The sequence below is a fragment of the Stegastes partitus genome, unplaced genomic scaffold, assembly GCF_000690725.1.
Source record: "Stegastes partitus isolate 25-593 unplaced genomic scaffold, Stegastes_partitus-1.0.2 Scaffold278, whole genome shotgun sequence".
Taxonomy (NCBI): domain Eukaryota; kingdom Metazoa; phylum Chordata; class Actinopteri; family Pomacentridae; genus Stegastes; species Stegastes partitus.
Genome location: NW_007578009.1, coordinates 448,968 through 468,864, shown reverse-complemented (window position 1 = coordinate 468,864; position 19,897 = coordinate 448,968). Strand labels below are relative to the sequence as shown.

The 19,897-nt window shown below is 40.4% G+C and overlaps 1 protein-coding gene across 3 annotated transcripts in view; it reads left to right on the top strand.

The window, feature by feature from the left end:
- clstn1 (calsyntenin 1) overlaps window positions 1-19,897 on the top strand; it is a 37,871-nt gene that overhangs the window by 11,520 nt on the left and 6,454 nt on the right. Inside the window, exons 2-14 of one of the 3 annotated variants that reach the window (XM_008282595.1) lie at window positions 2,918-3,040; window positions 7,014-7,043; window positions 8,605-8,800; window positions 10,152-10,360; window positions 11,133-11,282; window positions 11,543-11,728; window positions 11,810-12,058; window positions 14,009-14,130; window positions 14,243-14,405; window positions 14,777-14,827; window positions 15,857-16,014; window positions 17,024-17,172; window positions 18,223-18,467. In XM_008282595.1, the coding sequence (XP_008280817.1) occupies window positions 2,918-3,040; window positions 7,014-7,043; window positions 8,605-8,800; window positions 10,152-10,360; window positions 11,133-11,282; window positions 11,543-11,728; window positions 11,810-12,058; window positions 14,009-14,130; window positions 14,243-14,405; window positions 14,777-14,827; window positions 15,857-16,014; window positions 17,024-17,172; window positions 18,223-18,467 (2,031 nt within the window). The remainder of the gene's footprint in view (window positions 1-2,917; window positions 3,041-7,013; window positions 7,044-8,604; window positions 8,801-10,151; window positions 10,361-11,132; window positions 11,283-11,542; window positions 11,729-11,809; window positions 12,059-14,008; window positions 14,131-14,242; window positions 14,406-14,776; window positions 14,828-15,856; window positions 16,015-17,023; window positions 17,173-18,222; window positions 18,468-19,897) is intronic. The other 2 variants (XM_008282596.1, XM_008282597.1) reach the window with 2 other exon arrangements.

Below are 19,897 nucleotides of genomic sequence, written 5' to 3'. Positions count from 1 at the left end.
TGAGCTTTCTGTTTTGTCTGGATACTATTTGAAGCTCATAATATAATTGGAGCACAGACTGTCTTAGTGAACGTCAGGCGTCTTTCCATTAGACGGATGATGAATGTGTGATGTTGACTCTTGTGCAACATAAAACGACCGAGGATTTAATTCGGCTGCAAAACATATTGTAATTAGGATTTAACTGCAAAGACTCATAGAGGGAAAATTGCATTACTGCCATTAATTGTGGATGTATTGTGTGAGTCTTCATGTAACGACACGCGTTTGTAGAAATCTGCTTTTGGTGAGCTGACGAGAAATTACTAATGAAGGTTGTTTTTTTCTAACCTTTTATGTATTAAATGTTGAGTATATAACATTTATTTCTCACACTTCAACTTGTATGTATAGTTATGAAAGTATTACAAGGCCACGACGGCAGCAACATTTCTGTTTGGCAGCAGATACTTGAACAGGCTTTTACAGCAGAGACACAGTAATAAATCTCCTGTCTATTGAAATAATGTTGCCTTTTAAGATGGACGTTGTGTGCAGAGTGTGTTATTGCGCGCTGTTAATTGGATAAACGTGGGCTGGAGGATGTGCTTCAGTAAGTCATGAGGCTGGTGATAGCGAGCATTTCTGTTCATGTTCAGTTTTGTTTAATTTAATTTGAACCACAGCTTTTGTTATGATAACTGATGGAGAGTTGGCCTCATGAAATAATCATTACACAGTGGTATATGCATTTCTGAACTGATTAATTGAAAGTCCTGACTGACAGAGATAATATTATGCGCTCAAATACAAACACAAAGTAATACCGTAAGCTCTTGGGCAGCAGTAACTACAGGTACGATTGTCTTTCTCAAAGTTTAGGTTCTTCCTTTTAGCTTTCAGTTGACAAATAACAAAATGGGCTTTATAGGAACAAACTAAACTGTTGGAGGCTTTCTATTTGGGAAGGTCAGCAGTGCAACCTTGTCCTGCAGTGGTTTAATTTGCTTCTGAAGCAGCTCATTGACTTGTTTAAAGCTTGTATCAGCTTTTTGTTTCAGAAACTTGGATCTACTATATATATTTAAAAAAAACAACAACAACAGACAACTTACTTTATTTCCAGCTGACTTACATAAAATTTAAATCAATGAATCTAAACGAAAGCTTCCAAGTAGCCACTGTCAAATTACTATATGTTTTATAAATGATTAAAACAGATCATTATTAAAGGGATAGTTAGGCTTGTATTTCTATTTCTTTAAAGCCACCAGTTGACAAAAACAATGGTTTTCACCTCACAGAACACGGATGTTACTACTGCTGTTTGACTTTGGCATGTTAACGTAGTAATGTGGATCTTAAGTGGTGCAACAATAACACACAAAGTAACCGACTGTGCCAGTGGTAGACCAGCAACGCCGGTGTTCTCAGAGGTTGATTTCTTGGTCAACACTGAGGCTAAAACATGTTTTGTTACAAACCATCCATCCACAGCGGCTCACTGCTCAGCCTCCATGTTGGTGTTCCTTTCTGCTTCTCCAAACTAAGGGTGTGTCACCTGCTGTTATGGTACAGTGACTATTACAACCTCACTTCAAAGAAACCAGACGATCCCTTTAACCCCAGATAGACTCTTACATTAAACTGGGCCGCATTAGTCTGTTGTGGTCAGTGATTTCATGCCATTGTTATTTTGGCTTTTGCAGCAGTTCATTGTTAGTATTGATTAGCTTGAATGCATGGGCCGGGAATATTGACTTTATCAGGCTGTTTACATTAAAATTGACCTTCTGAAAAAGAACTATAGGGGGTCAGGGCAGAGGCAGCATGCCTGGACAGATTTTAACATGCACAGGATCATTTGCAATCTTCAGTAATTTAAAAAATGCAAAATAATGCTTGTTTGTCTTTGTGATCAAGCAGTAAAAAAAAATCATACATAGCTGGCAAGAAGCAGTTTCATGATGGTTTCTTAATGTGGTATTGTGCCTAAATTGAAACTACAATTTGATAATACAGTCAGAGTTAGTTGGACATACTTAGATTTTGTGTAGTGTCTGGTCCAGTTACCTCTCTCAGTGTATCTGTCCCCCACAGCGTACTGTCAGCCGGAGTTAGCATCACTTTTGGAGATCAGTAGCACAGGAATGCCATCCTCTCCTCTTGTTCTAGAGTGGGCACATATTGGCGGCAAGAGAGCTACATCTCCCGTGCATCTACACTGTTTTTCACACTGGCCCAAATATGTCACTGACTGCAGCTTTTTCTGCAACCGAGAGCTACGACAGAGTCCTGTCTGCAGCTGGGATGCTTCCCAGGCTGATGGGCACGCAGAGCTGTAAACACCCAGCTACTGCTCGTCAAACTGTCCTGAAAATCATAGTAGAGTTTTCTATCGCTGCTGTGATAAAAGTGTCAAAGAAAGGTAGAAAGGACTTTCACAAAATAACCAATGCTATAATTTTGATCTAGTTTTTTTTTTTTAAACAATGTCATAACAGAGCGTTGTAAATTTAAGATAAAGAATGATTTGCGAGACATGGTTTTTAGGTCATTAAATGTTACACTGGCTCATTTGTTTCCTATGAAATGACACATTTCTGGTCTTCCTTGGTTCATGGCTGCCTGCTCTTGTTGTAGGTGATCCCTTCATTTTATGTGGTGTTTCTAAAAATAACATTAAAAGCTTCCAAAACCTCATTAAAAATGTATTTAAGCTGTATCGGAGGGGGGAAGATAAAAACCAAACCAGCAATTTGAGCAAACACAAATGAAAGTAGATCATTAAAAACACACTCAAAAAATCATGTAAATTGCTGTTTAGTGCTGCTGAGACTAGCAGGAGTAGCTGATCAAAACGTCCCGTCTCGGGACAGAAATAATTTTAATGGAGTCATTATAGACGTTGACATTTTTCTCTCTCTGTTTCTCATAGTCAATAAACACAAGCCATGGATCGAGACGACGTACCACGGGATCGTAACGGAAAATGATGACAAAGTTCTTCTAGACCCTCCTCTAATTGCACTGGACAAAGATGCTCCTCTACGCTATGCAGGTGAGAGAGAAAGTTTAATGCTGCTGCTGCTGCTGCTGCTGCTGCTGCTGCTGTTCCTTCACTGTACTGGTCATTTCACAATAAATGAAAGAGAAAGTACACTAATTACTCTGTACGTATTGAAACTGTGTAACACATGATGGGTGCAGAAAATCTGCATGAATAATTCACATCTCATAGACATTTCAAGGACATTGATCTGTGCCTTTTAAGACACATGATCTGTTTGGTGATATATTATTTATAAACTGAATTAGTTATTCTTGTAGAGGAAATAGGTGGAAAGCTGTACTTAAAGACCATGTTCGGATAACTGTGTTCTTCTTCAGCCACACTTAAGTGATTTAAAAAATACAGAGCTAATTAAACTAAGTTTCATATTTGTGAAAAAATAAACAGTATTCTGTGCTGTGAAACTGTTGGGAAGTGTCTGCTGAAGGCACTGATTGACAGCTTTCACACCAGCCAAAATGAACCATACTAGCCATGTAAACAAACCTGAGTTAGTTTTAGCTGAACCAAATGGGTTAGATGTGAAATATTAAACTGTCGATACAGAATATTTTTGTAGCCTCAAACTAAAAGGCAACTTACCCTAATTGGATGTCCGACGATGGCACCAGATGTCGGTGTGATGGGAGGATGAAGGCCAGAGAGGGAGATAGTCAGTTCAGAGCTTGTTACTTAAGAGTCTGTGAATTGCAGTTGTCTCCGATTAAAGTTTGTAAAACTAACTGCAGAGGTGAGTGTTGGTGATGGGTCTCAGCTCTCCATTAATGTGTCTCTTTGGAAAATCAATCCGTCTCTTCGTCTCATCTGTCTTAGGAAATGTTAATAATGGCACTGAGCTGTACTGCAAATTCTGACCTCCAGGGAAGATGCATTTGCAGCTAGTTAGCAAACTGTAGGCTGTACAAGGTGAAGCAAATAACAATCAAGCAGGAGAACCACTGATGGTAATGCACACACACTTTCTGTGACATTATAGTGTTAGGTCCAGGGCTCATGCGCCACTGCTATCCTCAAACTATGAGTTCTGGCCCGTGCAAAAAAACCCAAACACAAAAATTATTTTGCAACAGTTGAACAAACTCCACAGTGCAGCTCTACATAGTTCAAAGTCTTTTCACTGCAATTTTAATTAACTTGAACATGTATGATCTCTAAATTCCCTTTACACAGACTTTAACAGGGAAGTACAACCTCTAATCTACTCTCAGCATCATGCTTTGAAATCATGAGTATGCCATGGTTAATGTATGAAGCGGTCCCTCCTGCAGGCTGTATTATTATGTATAACTCTTGATTGTTTCTGTGATAAAGGCTATATCTGAGATGAACTATGTTCAGTTACATAGATCAAATGATCACTTACTCAATAGTAATGAAGACAGTAACTGTCAAATCATATTTACTTTCTTTGTTCACTGTTGAAAAACTTCTGGTAGCACACTTGTGTGCCTCAAAGGGGTTTTACACATAAGACTTTAATGACTTGCCTGTCATGCTGACATACAGCTGGCTACCATATCCTCCAGATTGGCCTGTTTGATATTCAGATCAAAATACTTTTTCATGTTTTTTTTTTCTGTCCCAATAGAGAGGCACAATTACGTAGCAAGGCAGCATTAGCTCTGGGGGTTTTAATCACATCAGGATTGACTTTGGCCTGGATTCAAAGCACCACAGCACTGGAAATGATTTCCTACCATTTCACATCACATGAGTTGTGTGTGATCTTTTGTCTGCTGCGCGCTTCACACTCAGTGCTCCCACTGGACTTTATATGACCATTTTAATCTCAGATTACTTCTCCTGATTTAGAATGTGAGGCTTTAACACCCACGTGCCGGCCAGAGGAGATGTCATTTTCTTCACAAAGTTATGTGCTGATTGGTTTGGCAGTTTTTAAGGTTGACAACCTTAACAAGAGGCCTGGAGAATTGAGTAATACGCCCATTCTCTGCATGACGTTTGTCTCCTTTCACAGTAAATTAGCGTTGAATACAGAGCTTGGTGCTCTGACTTCGTTCAGCCGGGGCTCCTCTTTTGATGAGCAGGGTTTTACGAACGGACTGTGTGTCCCTGTGAACGAGCTCTGCTGAGACAGAGCAAGCAGTCTGGCTTCACGTGGCAGCAGGGGTGACCTGCTCTGTCATGCAAGCCTCCTTCCAGTCGCTCCATCTGTGCCAACAAACAGGGTGCACTGTAAAGCTGACCCACAGGCCATTCAGAAGCCTAATCACAAGCTCTTAAGTCAGATCAGTGTGAATAGGTGAATGTTTACCATGGACGCCAAGTCACTGTGAGTTAGAGTGTGTATTAGACTGATGTATTATGGGACTGGTGCTAGGTCTATGTATGTGTGGGCATGTCCCGGTTAGGATTTCAGTGAGGGTGATTGGACCTGAAATAGTTCAAACCAAGCCCCTGAAAATGACGGTAGTGTTTATGAATGTCTGTGCTCAAAGGAGGGAATAATTTGCCCACCAGATCTTTGATAGATAGACAAGGTGACAAAAACAAATCAGAAAATGCCCTTGTTTCTGTAGTCCCATATAGCCAGACCATTCTGCAGATCTGCACCTCATTATTATTCGGCTATGAAGGGAAAAATGCTCTAGTGTGTTTGTACTTCGTTAAACCAATCATCATCTTAAGGGGGACCTAAGTGTAGGATTCAGCAGCATTGGGCCCTGAAAATAGCAACTGGGGAATTGTTTTGTCGGAACACATGCATGCTGGGAAGCTGGAACTAGCAATGTCGGATCTGATCAAGGGAATTTTTAACTGATGGACATAGACACGAACCGAAGCCAGATCCTTTGTTTATGTGACCTTTTATACAGGGGTCATAAATTTGCATAAATGCAGCATTATAAATTAATATTTTTTTTAAGCACATATGGAGCATAATGTTTGTTAGCTGCTGATACTAGGCTTTAAGCCACAGACACATGACACATGACACAGGCCATAAAGGAGGATGTTATATATACCACTGGAATATAGGAGTGCTATACTAATTGATCTCAGTCTGAGTTATTGTGCTGATTGGGGGTCATTAAGCATCACAGAACACTTTGTCATGGTGCCACTTTACTATCTAAACCCTTAAACTGCAAAGTTTCTGCAAATGGACTAGCATATTATCACTATAATTCGCTGCATTTACTTATCACCAATGGTTAAATGGCCACTGCAGGTCACAACTAAATACACAGCTACGACTGTGATGGCTGAATTGACGCAAGCTGAGAGGCCTGTGAGACTAATGAATTACCTGAGGAATTCCTAAAACCCTGGTGTGAGCAAGTCATTAGAGCAGTTAAAGACACAGGCTGTAACAGCCACTGCATGACAGCCCCCAATGTGAAATCCATCCTTTAGCCATTCCCACTCAGCCTTTCTAATGTGAAATCCATTCCTAATTGTTCACTAGGTGAGAACAAACTGACCAGATCAAACCCACTGGAGGCTGCGAAAAGGATTTAAAACTGTCAGGAGCAGAACAGGACATTATCATTTTGTACCCCTAAGATTTCTTTGTCTTCTTATCTTGAGTTAAATAAAACTATTTCCAAGCCATCCACAATTTAGTTTCCAAAACAGATAAGTGTGATGTTTTGAGGGAGGAAAATGAACAGACCGTCTGCAATTCTACAAAACATGCTGCCATCGAAAGTGAGGTTTTTGTTGGTTGTAATTAAACGTTGTCACGTCAGTAGTAGGAGTTGCTATGGCATTTATAAAACTGCAAAGATTTTAACACAAGCTGCATTTCATAAATGTTTCAATCTTTCCTTCTTTTTTTTTTTTAATCTGGCAGAAGACTTTCAGCTTATGAGCATTTGTGATGGTGGTTTTGTAAGCTTATAGCAAGAGTATGTTTCCTTCCTGTCCTCTGTTTTTCTCTGAGCTTCTAACTCTTCTTCTAACTGATCTGGGTTTATCTTCTCTCCCTTCCTTGTAGAGAGTTTTGAGGTGACCCTCACTGAAGAAGGTGATCTTGGGCTCTTTCTTCCGCCTTGTGCTTATTTGTTACTATTAACCCACTAACGCAAAAACGGCATCCACACTTTTACACAGAAACTTCTGCCATGCTCTGTAATTTCCCCATTTGGTTTTCTCGACCTTGCGTTTTTTCTCACCCTGAATTTTTTGGAGTTCCAACAGCTGGATGAAAAGTGTGATGTGGGGCTGACTGTTCTTAGAAATATCTGTGCATGAGACATCCATTGCAGTTTGCAGACCCTAACAGTTTTTCAGCTGTCGCCAGGAAACAGAAAGCTGCTTAAAAACAGGAGTTCTAAGTCACTTTGATGGGCATTTTTTAAACTAATCTTTGCAATTTAAAACATAGAAGCCAATTTTGACACATTTAACTCTAAAGTCAAATCTCACAAAAGAAGATCTCATAACTTCTTAACACTTGTGGCAATTGGAGCAGAAATTGATACTAGAATTGGTATTTAAAGAGAATGAACGTTCTGAAAATGAGAACGACTTTAAGACACCAAGCATGCTCATGGTGCCTCTTTGTGACTTCATACAGTTACAGTGACTCCTGTGGACTTTTCTGACCTTTAAGTCTTCGAACGAGATTGCTGAGATTGTTAACTAATGCAAACTCTCTCCGCTGCAAAGTTTCTGTTGTTGCATCTTTGCCTCAGTGGATCTCTTGAGTTAATTCTCCACCACTAATCCTTACCATTAGCATGGCTGCAGTTGTCATTTGATGTGGATGTCAAGCAAGTTGATATTTCTAACCCCAGTTCTCATCCAGTACTTTTTGTTTTTTAATACTGTTCTTGTACTGGTTTAGTTCTCTATGATTTCATGATTTTTTTATTTGGATTCATTTTGCAGTAGTTTTTGGGTGAGAGGCAATATTACACAGGAAGACTTTATTTAAATGTGAAAATTCTTGAAAGTGTTACCTGAGACTTTATTTTTCTTTCACAGACTTTTTAGGGTTTTGATGGCTGAATTGGTGCTGTATCACCTTATCACAGTGTTCCCTATTGTTAAGAATTTAAATTTTGTTTTTAATTCTTTCATTTATGTTATTTATTGTATCTCTCATAAGATAGGTTGTAATTTTTATTCAGTACAGACATAAATGATCTTCACTTCAAATACTGTGCTTTATTACATTTTGAGCTTGGTTTTGTGACTTTGATTTCTAATATTTTAAGTACTCCTGTGAAATGCCTGTTCACATATTTTCAGTTTCTGCCTGCATGACTGGATGCAATGTTTTCAAGTGGCTTGGAAAAAAATACACTCTGTTTACTGATACTAAATGTCCCACACCCTCTCCCGACTCCCCCCCCCCCAACTACTCACCCATATGATACGTTTGGGCTTCCTCCACAGACACCACGCACCTCAATCTACAACTCCCTGGCTCCCAAAACCTGTGGCTGATGTTTTTTGTTTTTTTTTGCGTGAATTTATTTGTTTTGTAGTTAACATACTTTTTTTTTTTTTTCATTTAAAGTTTTCATTCCACTTGCTGTCCTCAGCTATTCTGAGCAAAGCCTCTTTTGACTCGTGTTCAGGTGAGATTTGCGGCTTCAGAATCCACGGGCAGAATGTGCCTTTTGAGGCAGTGGTGCTGGACAAGTCCACTGGCGAGGGGGTTATCAGGGCCAAGGACAAGCTGGACTGCGAGCTGCAGAAGGAGCACACCTTCACCATCCAGGCCTATGACTGTGGAGAGGGTCCTGATGGCGCCAACATGAAGAAATCCCACAAGTGAGTCCACCTCTGCGAGTTCAGTTGCCCTTCATCTTAACCAGATCCATTTTAGTTTTTCTGCAGTCTGTTCAAAAATGCATTGCTTTAATATGTTCACTTCACAGAAAATGACTAAGAAAAAAAAACCCTGATTATTCAGAGGCTGGCCTTCTAATATATATATATATATATATATATATATGCTAAATAATTCAGGTTACTTTCTCGCCGGACCCATTTGATGCGGTTTGTGAAAGAAAATCAGAGCAACCACAGAACTGTGACACATGGCTTTAGCATGAAATCAAAAGCTAATTTACAATTAAACCTTAGTAATCACCATGGGAACTGTCAAATCAGTCTTCTCTCTCAATTGAGACCTATTATTATGCTTAATCATTTAGCTTAATGCACATCAGGACCCTTGTGGGACTTTTTCTGTCATTGATCAGAAAGGTAATAAGAGTGTAATAAGCTACCTAATGGACATTTCCCCATTAAAAAAGGGAGTGGGATGGAGCTACAAAATGACTATTACTTGCAATGTTATGGTATTAATCAAGAGTCAAGTCTTTTTTATTTTTGGGTTCTGTCTGTTTTTACTTCTGACATATGAGGTCTAAAGCTATAATGGTAGCTGCGGCTATGTTAATGATAGATTACTTGTTTTAGTCTTTTTTTAAAGCAGAAAGATCAGACATTTTATGTTTCCGGATTCTTGTGTAAGAATTCAATCCATTTCTTTCTTTTATATTAGAGTGAACTGAATGTATTTAGGTTATCAAGTGTTAATAACACAAAACAAGACATGTGAAGACATCACCTTTGGCATTTTTCAGTAATAACAATTTGAGGCTGACTGATTATTCAAGAAAATAATCAGTTAACTAAATGATAATAGTTGTAGCGTTACTGGCTGCAGCCCTAAGGAGGTCCGTGCCTAAAATCAGGTCTTTCTTGCGCAGCTCTTTGTGACACAGCAGAAGATAACTAAACACATAAGATCCATTACAGCGCTGCTTGACTTACTGCCAGCACGTCTGCAGCATTTGAGTTCTCCATGTGGGTCAAAGTAGCGCTAATGATGCAGGACGACAGTTGCCAAAACCATCAAAGGAATGCCAGGTCGCATGACTTCATGTTTAGTCCGCTCTTACTTCAGTTTGTTACAAGACGGCGTGAACTCCAACCAGAGGAGTTTATTTATTTGAACCACACTTTAGGAGTGAGAACCACCATAGTTGTCCATCCTTTTCAGATATTTTTGTTGCATTTATCTCATAATCAAATGTGGCAATAAAATATTTTGCTGTGGTTGAAAAAAAGTCGCTGCTGATAACTCCTTCTAACTTGAATACGTCTCTCTCAGGGCAACTGTCCACATCCAGGTGAACGACATCAATGAGTATTCACCAGTGTTCAAAGAGAAGTCCTACAAAGCCACTGTTATTGAGGGGAAGAAATACGACAGCATACTGAAGGTGGAGGCAGTGGATGCCGACTGCTCGTTCCAGTTCAGCCAAATCTGCAACTACGAGATCGTGACCCCCGATGTGCCCTTCACCATCGACAAAGACGGTAAGAACTTCCACGTAGCTGCCCTGCCCTTGTGCTGATTGGAAAAAGCTGGAGCCAAGATTGTATTGACACACATCACAATATCTATCGATCTGTGTAAACAACAATGCGGCGAGATCGTTATTTAAAATTCACTGCAGTTTGTCGGTTTGCAAGACAATGACGGCCTTCGTGAAATGTCATTGAGATTGTTCGGTGATTTGTGTCAGACTGCAGGATTATTTATGTTTGTATTTTTCAAAACATAATCAAAGATCCAATAAAAAAACGGACATTGAGGTCGAACAATTATGATGACTAGATCTGAGAACAAGGACATATAGGCAGGTGATAGGATAAAGAGATGATGTTGAGTGTGACAGCTGATCAGGTTGAAATAAAAAACCCTGAGATGCATCTGATTTAGTCAAACAAATACCATCACCTGCTTTTAATCACTTGCATAGCTTGGTAATAAACTCTTAGTATAGCATCTCAAGGTAAAAGTCAAAACATTATGATGTGGCCCTAAGAGACGTCACTCAATATATTATGCTTTTACATCGGCCCGACAGTGAATCACGCCGAGGGTTTTTTTCTACGTGGCAGTTCTGTTTCATCTGAAACACTTAATGTTTTGGTGTGCTGCTTATCAATTTGACAGGTTTTTATACCTGCTGTCTGACTCATTTTTCTAACACTTACTAGCACAGCTGCAGCTTTGAAATTAAACAAAGAGCGGTGCTGGTACTTACATTGACTTTTCTTTTTTTTTTTTCCCTACTACGCTCAGGCTTCATCAAGAACACAGAGAAACTGAGCTACGGCAAAGAGCACATGTATAAGTTGACCGTGACTGCCTATGACTGTGGAAAGAACCGCGCCTCTGAGGATGTGCTGGTCAAGATCAGCGTCAAGCCCACCTGCAAACCCAGCTGGCAAGGTATCAAAGCTCTCCAACTATCACTGTTCAGGTGTGTCTCTGTGTTGGACAGAAGTGATCCACTCATGCAGTCCACACAGGCTACCATTGTCAAAGAGGTTATTTTACTCCTTTAAGGCCTTTATCACAGTTGAAAGAGCTGAAATATTTCCTGATGAGTAATTACTGTTAACAGGCCCTGTGTTTACGGCTCACCTGTTGTCAGCGCTCTGTTCAAGAACACTGCTTCATTCTTTTCTCTCGCCCATCTCATTTTTCAGGCTTCAACAAGAGGATTGAATACGAGCCAGGCACAGGTAGCCTGGCCCTTTTCCCCAGCATGCACTTGGAGACCTGTGATGAGCCAATCACATCCATCCGAGCCACCATCGAGCTGGAAACCAGCCATATCGGGAAGGGCTGTGACCGTGATACCTACTCTGAGAAGTCCCTGCACAAGTTGTGCGGTAAGTAACTGCTCAGCTGGAAATGCTCATTCGATAACAGTAAATGTAAGTGCTCGGTATAATTGCGTCTTCCATCTTTAGGAGCCAGCTCCGGCACTGTGGAGCTCCTTCCTGCACCCAGCAGCTCCGCCAACTGGACTGTAGGCCTGCCCACCGATAACGGGCACGACAGCGACCAGGTGTTTGAGTTCAACGGCACCCAGGCCATCAAGGTTCCTGATGGGATGGTGAGCACCACCCTGAAGGAGCCCTTCACCATTTCTGTGTGGATGAGACATGGCCCCGGGGCCCATGAGAAGGAGACCATCCTCTGCAACTCTGACAAGACAGGTAACAGCCCTCAAGAAAAAAAAAATCTACCTACAATAAACATGTATATTTGAAGGTATTTTTTGTTATCTATCTGTAGACAAAAGGGTGTCTGACCCACTGTGAATCAATTGCAACGTTCCCTTTCTGCCATGCTGAATAGGAAGTCTTCTTATTCAACATTCGGAACATATGACGACTCAGCTAAGGTCAAATCAGTTCATTTCCACGATTCTGACTTGTCTTAAAGGGTTTTTACTCCAGTAATGGTAAAAAAAATAAATAAATAAATTGAGGCATAACAAAAGGTCTGCACAGTTCAGAAACAACATTTTTTTACCAAACTATCATAACATAATTCCATAATTGACACCATTTATTGCAACCAGAGACTATAAAAGCAACAGATTTTCAGCTTTACAACAGTCCTTGAAGTACACATCTGTGACTTGTCATTTGGTCAGGAAACGTGATCAAATCTAAGCTTTAAATTGCAATATTTAATCAAAATCAGTTTATGCTACATGTCTCATTTTAACATTCAGAAAAATTAAACCATTTGCTGTAACTAGATCCTGCGTAAAAAAATTTAATTAAATTAAAAATGTGTGTTCTTTTGCACAACTGTGAAGCCATTAGTGACTCAGCTCTGAGCAACAGCCACGTGATAAAAATTCAGTGACTTTTAACTTTACTACAGGCTGTGTTGCAGGACATTTTGTTGCAATAAAAATGTGACAGTCAGTAACAAATGCCCACAACATGATGCACAATGAAAACTGCAGCAGTAAAATATCTGGTGTCCACTCAAGAGGTCAAAACCTGTGTTTAATTCTTTCACCATCTGAGTGTCGTGCTCATTATAGCTGCACATATGGTGTCTGGATGTATGGCCCTAATTAAAACACACACACACACACATTGATTGTAGCCTGAAGTTCCAGTGTTTATTCTCAGCTGCCTGGCTAACATGGAAACGTGCTTCCCTTTTATATTTTCATCCTCACCTCTGCCGAGCGCTCGCTGACCTTTCCATTTTTGTCGTTCGGTGTAATTTTTGCGTGTGGTCACGAGCTCCTTGATCTTATTGACTGTAAAGTCTCTGCCGTGGCCAGCAAGGGGGAGGCGGTTCATCAGCTTCTGTCCGACTGCTTATATAAGAAGGATTACATCAGAACGGCTGCAGCCTGGACAGGAAGCTCCCATAGCCATGATCTCAGCACCATTCATGACCTCCATTCAGCGCAGGCTCTGCTTCACAGAAATGAGAATCTCACAATCACTGTCTCAGGCTCGGTTCTGTTCTCATACATTTTAGTGTTTAGTTCTTAATGCTCAAATTACTGTGGGGCATGTGCATTAATTTTCTAAATTGCCAAGCAGCTTCTTGGCGTCTTGTAGCACAATCATGTTTAGCAGAGAGAGAGAGAGAGAAATGTCTTTAGTAAAAAAGTTATAATGCTATAAATTGTAGTAAAAAGCCGTGGTGAGCACAGAAAGGGTTGTAAACATGATGCTCAATAATCATGCTCATTCTGCAATGTGTATTTGTCTTTTTTTTTGCTGGTTTTCTCCACGAATTTGGGCAATGGATGGATGTCCAGGAGAACAATTTGAGAATAATATATCCGTCAATATTAGGAATCAGCTCTCTGCTTCTGAGAATCTGTTAAGACGTTATATGTAAATAAACAAGAAATGGCAGCTTTGAATTTTTTTTTACATATAAAGTCATAACTTGTTAATAGTGCACAGTGTGTACAGGTAATTTAATGCCCTCTTGACTTTCAATTGTAAATATAATGCAATAACAGCACAGGCCACACAAGATGTTTCTTTTACTGTGTGAGTATGTGGCTGTTGTCTGGTTCTTATGATTTCTACACATGGCTGCAATGTTCTGTTGAAATGATTACATTTCCCTGTTACAGTTCCTCATCCTGATCTCCTCTTTTATTTTCTCCTCTACAGACATGAACAGACACCACTACTCTCTCTACGTCCACAACTGCAGGCTGATCTTCCTCCTACGCCAGGATCCATCAGAGGCAGAGAACTACAAACCAGCAGAGTTTCACTGGAAGCTCGACCAGGTCAGCCGCTCGTAAAATCAAACGTAGCCGGACGCAGGATACTGAGGGGAAAAAAAATAAAGTGAGATACAGTGGACTTAGTCATTTTCTATTTTTATTGGGGTCTTCACAGGTGTGTGACAAAGAGTGGCATCACTACGTGCTGAATGTGGAGTTCCCCACTGTGTCTCTGTTTGTGGATGGGACCACCTTTGAGCCCTTCCTGGTTACAGAGGACTACCCGCTGCACGCCTCCAAGATTGAAACTCAGCTTACCATTGGTGCTTGCTGGCAAGGTAAATGCTTTGATTTAATTTTTAGAGAAAAGATGAATTGACTAATTAGTCACAAATAAGGCACATGTGTGTCATATAGAGTAAAAAGTATTTCTTACATATTCTTATTATTCTACATGCTCTGCTTTTGTAACATTTTGCTGCTGTTAATGTAGTGAAAAATATTCTTACGATATCTCTTATTCCCTTTGATTCGAGCTTGTGTAAAGTACAGTATGCATATTATTATGTGCTTAGCCGTCGCAGTATTAACTCTTTCCTAGATTCTCAAATGATGCACCATGACCTCATGTGTAGCATCGGAATCTCTCCTGCAGATCCTCAACCTTCCTCCCTTTCTCTCCCTGCTCTCTTGTTTCTGTCCTTTACAGAAAACTCAGGACATGACAATGACACTGAGACAGTCTCTGAGCCCACCTCAGGTTGCTCAAGTCTTTCCCTTTTTCCTCAGATATGTCCATGTGTCCACAGTGTCCCTCCATGCTAACTGCATCCTCATACCATTTTGACTAGAATGATTCTCAAACATTCTAGATGCAGAAAGGTTTTTTTTGTGTGTGTTTTTTTTGCAGCATGAGGCAGTATTGTTGAGCTTCATATGATTTAATGCTGCCTGATTATCTTTATCTTCCGTTCATTCAGTCTTCTCACTGCAGCAGCCAGGAAGTTGTTTCTTTTTGAACCCGATACACCAGCAGAACAGAGATAAACACGTAACGAGCACAAAATTCTGACATGGCTGCAGCATTTCGGCCACGCTGGCTCTTCTTTGAGAACATGACCTTGGGGTTAGAAGCTGTACCTCCTCCATATCGGATATCAAACCTACAGAACACGTACACGCACATCACTGGATTGTGTGACCTTGAGATGTAGAGTTTGTCACCGACTGCAGTGGTGCAGACTTCTGCTCATTATAGTTTAGCAGGAAGGCATGAAAATTGTTTCACCTCTCATTCAGCAGGATTGATGCACCCCAGTAGTTCTGAAATACTCAAATATATTGAAATGTCAGGGCTGCAGATTTGAGGACATTCTTATGAATTCTAAGCATTTTGCATTCCTCAACATAGTTCTGTTATTTTGTGAAAGTAAAGAGGATTAATCCACCATTATCTCAGGAAGTCTCATTCGTTGAGTTTTTTTTTTTTTTTTGTGTTGATTCCATTTCTTTTCCACAGTAAGGCAGCAGTGTACCCCGTTATTGCAAATGTTGCATGTGCAGAAGGCGTGCATAAGCTCATCCATCATTTGCCTGTCTTGCTCTCTGGGCCTTGGGCCTTGTAAGGGCACACATACTAACTTGCATGAATTCCATTCAGCTTTTCACATTGAGTAAGCATGCTTGAATCTCCAGCCCAGAAAAGGTGAAGTCTGTGGGATGCAAAATTAAGTAACGGCTTATGTGTGTTACTGTTTTCTTGCCCTCGCCTCCATCCCGACGTAACCAGGCGCAAACGCTCGAATGGCTCAGTATTTCCGAGGGAACCTTGCGGGGCTCATCATCCGCTCTGGCAAGCTGGAGAACAAGAAGGTGATCGACTGTTTGTACACCTGCAAGGAAGGACTGGACGTGCAGCTGCCCGAGGAGGTAGCTTCAGCTGTCAAGGTAAGTAGGGCAGAGTGTTTGAGAAGCACAAAACAGTCCGGCTGCATCTGGGTGTGGATCCCAGTGGTGCCCATCCCTTCTCTCAGCCCCTTTTAATAGCTTGTATATGTGTGAACTGTAAGCAGTTTGACCCAAAAAGGGATTGTTTCTGAGGTCTGACAGGGTAGACTACCCAGCATTTAACACCTAAAAGCAGAAACTGGAACAAAAACGGTTCCCTATTTCATCAGTCATCTCATCTTTGATTTCGTCTTGCAGCTTTTTAAGGTCTTGGCCCTAAAATTTGGAGCTACTGCTTAACTGAAAGAGCATATTTCAGCTGCTTGTATAACATTGTCAGGTTCTCCTAGACTATAGGTTGAAAGGATTATATGTGACGGATGATAAATAAATTAATCCTCTGAACCCTAACACACACCAATGGGTTTGAAAGGCATGTTTTTCTTCACTGTCCGATGGTCCCTGAACTGACTGTGTGTTACTGTCAGTTTCATCTGGAAAAACAACCTAATTTGAGCTAAAAATCAGGATATTTTATGAAAATCACTTAATTCTACAAGCTTTATTAAAAATGCCGAAATGCAGTCAGGTGACAAAAATTCTTCAGCTGAAGTGAACTGCAGACTTTACACAGAGCAGACAGGAGACCAGGATGGAATCAACTAAAAAAAACAGTAGTAAAATATCTATGGTATTAAGAGCTACCATTTTTGATCAGTATTTGTAACACCTATAGCTTCGTCACACTGCACAGAAGACACTTTTGAGGTCTTTCAGCTTTTAAACATGGCTATACTGCTTCCATAAAGGTGCAAGACTTTATATTGCAGTAAGAGATGAGCCCACAGTGAGTGAAAATGTGACATCCAGAAACTAGTTGGGGTTCAGATGTATTTTGTTAATAGTTCAGTATCAGTCTCTCTGTGCATACATCATATTTTTTTTGGGTTGACATTGTGAGAAATCGTTTCCCAAAATCACAGTCTGTCACCTGGTTTTCTTCTCTCAGGTGGAGTTCAACCCCAACCAGTCCTCTCTGACCGTGGAAGGCGATGACATTGACGCCTTCGACAAGGTCATGCAGCACATCTCCTACTTGAACTCTCGCCAGTTCCCAACCCCTGGCATCAGGCACCTCCGTATCTCCACCACTGTAAAGTAAGTAGGAGAAGCTAAAAATACTTGCTATCTTCTCTACTTGATCTTTTTTTCTTGTCACCTCATCTGTCAGCTCGCAGCAGCTCGGGTTCTGTGTTACAGGTTCTTCCTGCCTTATACAGATTCAGAGAGGCTTCGTCTTGCTATTTTAAATGTAAGGCTGGTTTGTTGAGGTAAAATGCAGGTCAAGAGTTTTGCTTGATTTCCATAACAAAGAGAATAAACATGAGCTGTTTTGGTGTTGGAGAGTGACAGGCAGAAGAGAGGCATGATTTTGTGTTTAGTTTTGATATTCTCTTTGAAGCATTGAGAGACTCAATATCAGTAACAGAACAGCTGTACATTTATGGATTTCATACCCTGGTATGTAAAAACACATTAAGGTGCTCACATTGGTTCTGAGGGTACTCCAAGATTGGTTTTAGTTGGTAAAATAGCTTAACATTTGTTCTTTAATATGCACAAATCTGCATTACCTTCAGTATTATAAGGCGGACGGAGCAATTTGTCCAAATGATGCGTTTTTGTGCCTTGTGCCTAAAATTTCAGTGTGTGCTCCCAATTTTCCGGCTGGAGGTGCAGTTGCATCTATATGGATGTGGAGGTAGAATTGTAATAAGCATTTTAATGTGGAGTTGCAGTCACAGTGACATCCAAGTGACTGTTTTTGCATTCGGAACTTTTTCTCCACAGTATTGAATACATCTGTTTACCACTGCAAAGGATGAATATTCTTAAAAAAAAAAAAAAAAAGAAAGTATTTTTAGCAGGTGCAACTCATCAAACCAGTTGGCAAAAATAAAACCACACATAGTAATTTGGCAGCAACCAATTTTACTAAGTACTTTCTCATCATTGCTGCCATCCAGGTGACTGAAATGTGTTTGCTTTTCTCAGACTTGTTGTCAACCTGTAACAGTGTGTCTCAATGTGTTGGAATTCCTCAACTGGACATTCTGGAAGCAGGATAACATTCAAAATGCCACTTTAGTCCATCAAAGACAATGAAAGATTCAGGTTTCAAGGTATTAAATGTTGAATCTTCCCCAGATGCTTCAATGAGGAGTCCTGCGTAACGGTGCCAGACGCTGAAGGTTACGTGATGGTGCTGCAGCCGGAAGAGCCCAAGATCAGCCTGAGCGGCATCGACCACTTCGCCCGCAGCGCCGCCGAATTTGAGAGCCAGGAAGGAGTGACGCTGTTCCCCGAGCTGCGCATCGTGAGCACCATCACCCGTGAAGTGGAGGCCGACACCGAGTCAGAGGCTGCAGAGGGAGCCGATGACGACCCCACAGGTAAGAAATGTGCACATCGGATAGTTAAGCAGCCTCTTTTAATGACATAGGGAAATAGTAGATAACCTATTTTTAACATAACACAAGATTAAACTTTATTAATCTCAAAGGAAATTCTTTTCTCAGGTATTGTTCAGAAAACAAAATTACATAACATGAAAAATGCAATGCCTAATAGAAAAGCAATAAGATAATATAAGTACTATGCATACTGAAAATGAAAATAAGTGAGCTCAAATAGGACAAAGGTGAGGTCGTAAATTTATATCGCGCATGATAAGGATATATTGAACATGAAAAACGATAAGTTGTACATAATTGGGTTAGTAGATACACCCAACCCTTTTAAGATAAGATAAAACTTCATTAATCTTAAAGGAAATTCTTTTCCCAGGTATTGCTCGGAAAATAAAACGACTTCACGTGAGAAACACAGTGCCTAATAGAAAAGCAATAAGATGTAACTACAATACATGACTGAAACTACAAATAAGCAAGCTAGATTAGAAAAATACTGATTTTACTGGCAGTAATAGTCATTCTGAGATAGTACACATGATAATAGAACATTGCACGTGAAATTGAAAATGTTGCACCTGAAAAATTACATATTGCACACAAAATCAAAATACTAAACAATACACATGATGCTGAACTCAATATTGCAAATGATAGTGATATTATTGTTCACATGGATGTGTTTGTCACTGGATTGTTTTCATGCTGTTCGTGTGCTCATCCTGTGACCTCCATACGCTGCCTGTCTACGTAAACGCAACCACATGTAATATTAGTCCTGTGCCACACAAAGCGATATTCCATCCATGATTGAATTACCTTTGACACTGAAAGGGTCTGCAGCCTCACTGAATGTACAGTTGATGGCCGTGTAGATATACAGTAGCCGGCTATGTTGAGGATTATGCCTGGGGGATGAAGGGATTGAACCGAGCGGGAGGGAGAGAGAAAAGAGATAAGTTGTTTACTACTTTATGGGAGGGGTCAGTGACCAGCCCTGCCATCTGTTAAGCTCGTATCGGAGCTAAGAGGAGGAGAGACAATAGCCCTGCGCTGAGGTTGACATAGATACAGCGAGATTCGATGTCCTGTGGTGAACAGCAGGCCATATGGGACAAAGGGACTTAGAGAAATCTGTTGCTATTACCTGCATTGCCCTGCCCCACCTTACAGATCTGACAAGCCAAAGATGTCGGAGTCGATGATTAGGAGTCACTTATTAGGAGCTTACAGTCAAAAGGTGCTCACTGTAGCTGCATGCAATATTAATTTGATTCATAAGCAAATGGCATCAGCTGGGCTATAAAAACATTCAAATTCAATTATAAAATACCTTTTTTATTGTATGTAAATGTCTGAACTGTTATCTATGGTTAACACCAGCTGTTTAAAATGTACACATTCAGTAAAAA